Source organism: Austrofundulus limnaeus, unplaced genomic scaffold, assembly GCF_001266775.1.
Source record: "Austrofundulus limnaeus strain Quisiro unplaced genomic scaffold, Austrofundulus_limnaeus-1.0 Scaffold446, whole genome shotgun sequence".
Lineage (NCBI taxonomy): Eukaryota > Metazoa > Chordata > Actinopteri > Cyprinodontiformes > Rivulidae > Austrofundulus > Austrofundulus limnaeus.
The window spans coordinates 95,577-101,832 of record NW_013952848.1 but is presented as its reverse complement, the minus strand read 5'-3'; the positions used below and the strand labels follow the sequence as shown (position 1 = coordinate 101,832).

At 46.1% G+C, this 6,256-nt stretch overlaps 1 protein-coding gene across 3 annotated transcripts in view; it reads right to left on the bottom strand.

The window, feature by feature from the left end:
* The window catches only part of atxn1b (ataxin 1b), a 13,508-nt gene that overhangs the window by 2,968 nt on the left and 4,284 nt on the right, over positions 1-6,256 (bottom strand). For all 3 annotated transcript variants that reach the window (XM_014024914.1, XM_014024915.1, XM_014024913.1), the window contains one exon: positions 3,062-5,080. In XM_014024914.1, the coding sequence (XP_013880368.1) occupies positions 3,062-4,837 (1,776 nt within the window). In that variant the 5' untranslated portion in view covers positions 4,838-5,080. The remainder of the gene's footprint in view (positions 1-3,061; positions 5,081-6,256) is intronic.

The following is a 6,256-nucleotide window of genomic DNA, read 5'->3' as shown; positions in this document are numbered from 1 at the left end:
GCTGTGCACATTTCCACGTTCAGTTGAGTTTTGATACATCCGGAGTTTTGCGTGGATAATGACGTACACACAAGTTTTTTGTGCGTACGCATGGTTGATACGAGGCCCCTCGACATTTAAAACACCAAGTAAAATGCTGATAACACTGTATGACGGCTGAAACAGACAGGATGTCGTTTATACTTTTTTTTACCTGTAAGGGATCCCTGATTAGTTGTAATATTAGACTTTATATGATAAACATATTTTAACACGGACGGGGCCATTTTATTTCCACACAAAGCATTCTGGGTAAATGATGACGTGGATAGGTCCTTGGTGCGAGGCTGCTAGCGAGCTATATCCACCCTGAAGGTTAATCTTGGACAATATCTGATGATCGACTCTTTTAAATGAAACCAGAGAGCGTTGACAGAGAGGAGAAGGTAGAAACGACTCAGCCTGTAACTGAAAATATACAGTAGATGGAGGAAAACAGAGCTGCTTCATGGAAGAAGAACCTCAGCTTAGTTAGCCTTTGTGCTAGCACTGACGCTATATTGCCTTAAATGTATTAGCTCAGCGCTAGTGCGAAAAACAAGCTAAACTGAGAGTCGTTTCTACCTTCTCCTCTCTGTCAACGCTCTCTGGTTTCATTTAAAAGAGTCGATCATCAGATATTGTCCAAGATTAACCTTCAGGGTGGATATAGCTCGCTAGCAGCCTCGCACCAAGGACCTATCCACGTCATCATTTACCCAGAGTGCTTTGCGTGTAAATAAAATGGCTCCGTCTATGTTGAAATACATTTTTAAAAATTTACAAACCTAAACAGCCTACAGTATATTTACAGTATTTATTTTACAGTTAAAATATGTGTTTATCAAATAAAGTCTAATGTTACAACTCAGGGATCCCTTTAAAATCATATTTTAGATATTTAATTTGAACAACTCGTAGGTAGAGTATTTAACCATTATATTTTGACAAAATATAACTATTGCAAATGTTTGAATCAATTAACTATTGCTGCCTATTTCTCCACGCACCGTTTTGAGATTGAATCCTGGGTTTGATGTGATGTGATGGGTCACATTCAGAATGTCCTGCTACAAAAGAAGCACTCATTCTTCATGTCATTAAACTCTATTAAAGGAAAGGGTTAATAAATAAAGATAAATATGCATCAATTAAACAACTGTATATTAGTGACAACTGCCTCACGTGTGGCAGATATTTTCTCTTTCAGAATAAATCATTACTCAAATTTACAATTATTTTGTCCCTCATCATCGTCAATGACTTTGCAGTGGAAGTCTTTGGTAGTGCAGAAACACTATCGTCCTTCTTTGTTGTMACAATGCATCTTGGCAATAAACATTAGAAAGTCTGTTAATTCCCCTTTTAACTGGTGCCACATTTGTAAGGAACATGCATTTGTGGGATGAGCAGCAGAGCTGAGTGCGTGGGTTGCGCACATGAAAATTTAGCCAACTCTTCTCTGTCAAACAGAATATTTTGCTGTTATTGACTCTTGTTTTGAGCTTCTGGTACTTCCAGGTGCTGCCAGTCATGATTTATTGCCATGAAGTGTTGTTACAACAAAGACATTATCTACCAAACACAAATTTTGTGAATTTTTGTGCAAAGTATGTTTGTATTTTTTAAAGCGCATCAAACAATAAAATGAAACCAACGCGACAACCACACCAATCAAGGTGGTATTAAATTAAATTTCTACTCAGAATTACTTTAAAAATGAAATGCTACATGCAGGGGTTCTCAAACAATTTGGGTCTGGGGACCCCTTACAAGGGCGAAAAATATTCCATGGACCCCCTCATAAACCCCATGCTGTTTTAAAAGATCATTTATTGTCCTGATGCATCTCAGTAATCCAGGTAGAAAAAATCAAAAAGAAAAAATCAGTAGGTCCTCTGGATGGGTTCTTCTTTAGTGAAACATTTCGTCTCTCCTCCAAGAGACTTCTTCAGTCTGATGAGTTTCAGGTGAACTCAGCCTTATAAGCCCTGCCTCCACATGGACAAAGAGGTCATTCACATGCAAAAGACGGCCATCGCCTAACAATAGGCTTGATTAGCTCTATTGTTCATAGAGGGTCATGTGCCCCATCACCTGACTTATTGGTTTGGATGTTTGGATTCATTCCATATGTGGTGGGAGTTTCAGAGAAACTGAGACATTTATTCTCTAAACATGACGTCCCAGTAGCTTTCAATCCCCAAACCTCATAACGACAAAGATTAGTTCACCCCAAAGATCCAGGTCCCCGGCAAAAACAGAGTAATATAGCATATGCTGTTAAGTGTCAGGAGGACTGTGATCAGTCATACATTGGGGGGGGGGGAAAACAGCCACTGTTCAAAAGAATGAGCCAGCACAGACGAGCTACATCATCAGGTCAGGACTCTGCAGTTTACACTCATCTACAGGCCAGGACTCTGCATATAACACTCATCTACAGGCCAGCAGTCACTCTTTCAGGGATGAAGATGTGACTCAAGGCCCCAMTGATACCAACACAAAGAGGGAAAGAGGGACAAAAACAAGGGTCGTTGAACCCCGCTTGCATTCACTACATACACATGGCAAAACACCAAATAACCACAGCCAAAGCATCCAAACCAATAAGTCAGGTGATGGGGCACATGACCCTCTATGATCACTAGAACTAATCAAGCCTATTGTTAGGCGATGGCCCTCTTTTGCATGTGACTAACCTGTTTGTCCATGTGGAGGCAGTGCTTATAAGGCTGAGTTCACCTGAACTCATCAGACTGAAGAAGTCTCTTGGAGGAGAGACGAAACGTTTCACTAAAGAAGAACCCATCCAGAGGACCTACTTATTTTTTCTGTTTTTGATCATTTAATGTCATTTCAACCCCTAAATTCCATGGAAATAGATATATTTTTATTAAGTTTATTATGTTTGTTTTATTAGTTCATTGTTCCCCATGCATTTTTAAAAATAAAAACCAAATTAACAATTTAGTGAAACCCCAAGAAACCTCTCGCGGACCCCTGGAACCCCAGTTTGAAGATGTCTGGTTTTAGAACGTACCTGAGCTTTGAGCTCTCCCACAGAGAACTGAATGAGCACGGCGTTGGGACTCTGCCCACTGTCGATGCGCTCCACGGTGCTGGAGTCGATCTTCAGCTCGCTGCTGATCTCCGCGCTCTGGATGAAGTCCTCGGTCTTCAGGTCCTCGACCCGCTTGAGCTCCCCGTCGGCCAGCTGGATGATGGAGCCTCGCATGAAGAACGGAGGGAGAGCCACGGGCGACTGCGGGGAGGAGACCGAGGGGGAGGCTTGGACGGATGGCGGGGCGGGAGTGGGAGCTCGGGAGGGAGCTGCCGCCGCCGCGGCGGTGGGAGCGGGGTTCGAGGGCGGCGCTGGCAACGCGGCGGCCTGCACCAGAGCAGAGGGTGGTTGGTGTCCATCCGGTCCGAGCGCCTCGCACTTGGACAGTGCCGTGGCCAGGTAGGCGTGGGGCATGGCGGTGGATATTTGAGGGGTGGTGGTGGCGGTCAGGGTGCTGACCGCACGGCTAACCTCGATTTCCGTGCCGTTGTTGGCGCCGCTGACAGGGATGAGGAGGGACTGGCCGCTCGGGATGACCAGGTGCTGCGGCAGAGCTGCGTGGTAGCTGACGGTGTGCTGGTTTCCACTGGTGATGTAGCCGATGATGGGGGGCTGTGCGGAGGAGTAGAGGCTGGTCGGCAGCTCCTCGGGGGGTAGAGAGGTCTGGATGACGGCGTGAGGAGCAACAGACTTCACCACCTCTGAGGAGGAAACGGAGGAGAAAGAAGAGCCCCTGGATACTGGTTTCCCCAAACAGAGGCTTCCTTTCTCAGTCTGGACTAAAGAGATCTTATTTGAGCCCGCTTCGTGCTCAGCTCCRTGGTTGGGCTGGGCTACAAGAAGCAGGGAGGTCTGGAGCCCTGTAGGGTTCTGTCCGTAGTCGGCGGGCAGGAGGATGTGTCTGGTTTCGTAGCTCTGGACCGGCTGATGGCTGGAGGCTTTCGCCTGCTTGACCACCTCCAGTTCCCCGTTCATCACACCCTTAGCGTGCCCCTCCGCCTTCCTCCTGGCCGAGCCGTCGGCATACTGGACCACGAGCTGCGACGGGGCGAGCGTGAGCGTCTGAGGGAGGACGGCGGCGTGCGGGTGGAGCTGCAGGTGGGCCGTGGGCGACGTCACCGCGTTCCTGCTGACGGTTAAAGGCGCTCTGCTGTCCAGGTGGATGTACTGGTTGGGGACATGAGGTGAACCAGAAAGCGACACGGGAGTGAGATCCGTGGGGGAGAGGCCTATCTGAAACTCCCCTTTGGCATTGGGGGACACGAGGGCGGCGGTGTAATCAGTCTGAGGACGCTGTCCTAATATAGCAGCGCTGCTAGGTGCAGAGCTAGCATTAGTTGGGATGATGTGGGAGGAGATGTACCCGGCGTACGGACCAGAACTTATGAACTGCACGTTGGGTCCGAGCTGAGCGAACTGGATTGTTCCAGCTTGCTGGGGAAGGGCAGCYGGGTACACGGCAGGCAGAGACGCCAGGGGCACGGCGGATAGCGGGGTGGCCGGGGACGGGATCGACGTGGAAGGCGAAGACGTGGTGGAGGGGACGGGACACCTCGGACTCTCCGCCTCCCTGGACCTGCAGCGTTCACTGGCCACGCTAGCCAGCCACGCTAGGTTTTCTGTGTGGGGGTTGTCTGTAGGCACCGCAGCAGGAGGCGCCGCTGCAGCCACCGCCACAGGCCTCTGCTCCAGTGCCAGGATCTCACGTTTCTTTGGAGGCAGGCATCCATTGCTTCGCTCTTGACTGGCCTTCATAATGTCGCCGTGGTCCTAACACTCCCCCGGGCTACTTTTAGGCTCCTCCGAGACCACGTTCACACTCAGATCCACGCCCTGGTGAGTGCTCCCTGCGGTTCTGACTCTCTGAAGTTACTGGCGGACAGGACCAGCACTCACACCGGAGAACGTGGAGTCATTCCAGCTCACAAAATCAGCTCCATAAACTTCATGAGGAATCATTTCTGACCAGTCCAGCTCTTGCACTACGTTGACAGGAATCTGTAAGCAGAAAGAGTGAAAATCAGATGCACAGGTAATATAAAAATACCTGTTTTTTTTTCTTTGCAAGTGTTGCCATATGTCCCCATWACATATTGGAGCTTTTCACTGATAACATACCTGGTTGAAATAAACCGTATTTAGTTTTATGTCTAGTTGTGCTGCAGAACAGGCTCAGTAACGACAACCATCTTCTCAAAGTGAAGTCTGCAAAAGCCAAATAATAAAATAACTTCAAACTCTGTTGTCTTGTTTTATGGTATTCTTTGTTCCACCACTAGGTGTCACCAGTGACAAGCAAGGTTTTTGATTTGTGTTTATCTCTTGCACTTGAGCACAACATGTGATCCAGTGATTGCAGCTCTTTCTCTAAGAATAACCTCCAGAAATGCACCTTGTGGACCACTTGGATTCAGGTCAGAACTCAGACCTTCTGTTTCCTAGATTATTTATGTGTAACACGCAGAAAGTACAGTACATAGTTGTACAACATTTGTGGAAAAGGCTCTGTCTGATCTACATTTTCTGATCTACATCAGGATTTATAGTAAAACAAAGCAGAGTGAAAAAATAAGCGTATTCGGAAACAGTCCATTAATGAGTTGGTGTGTGTTTTTGACTTCATTTTAACAGTCTGAGACCTTGTGTTGAGTCGGGTTAAACGGTTCTGTAAAAATAACATCCACCCTCAGAAAGGAACTCTGGGTCAGTGGGCGCTTTAACTGAAAACAGCACAGCTCGAAATTTAATTGTAGTTAAAGCAGCCAGGCCTGTTTTTCCAGTCTAAGTGCAACTAAATATTTTAATAGTGGCATTGAATTATAAGCTGTTTGAATGATATTGTTGAATTTAGGATTAACAAGAAAGACAACGATTATAAAGTAAGTGGGAGTTTATTTTACAAACGGGAAGACTAAATGTTAAGGCTGAAGTGAGAAGTACACGATTACAAATAACAGTAATTATGATCGGACRCATTAAAACATCGCACATTTTCACAGTCCTTATTAATTCTAACTAAATTAACAGGATTTTTACTTCYTTTTCTCAAAGGGACTATTTGTTCCTCCAAACCTAACTGTGGGTCAATGCTCAGGACCAAGTTGTTCATTAGATGGAAGCTCCAATAAAATGGAATATATATATATATATATACTGTGTATATATATATATATA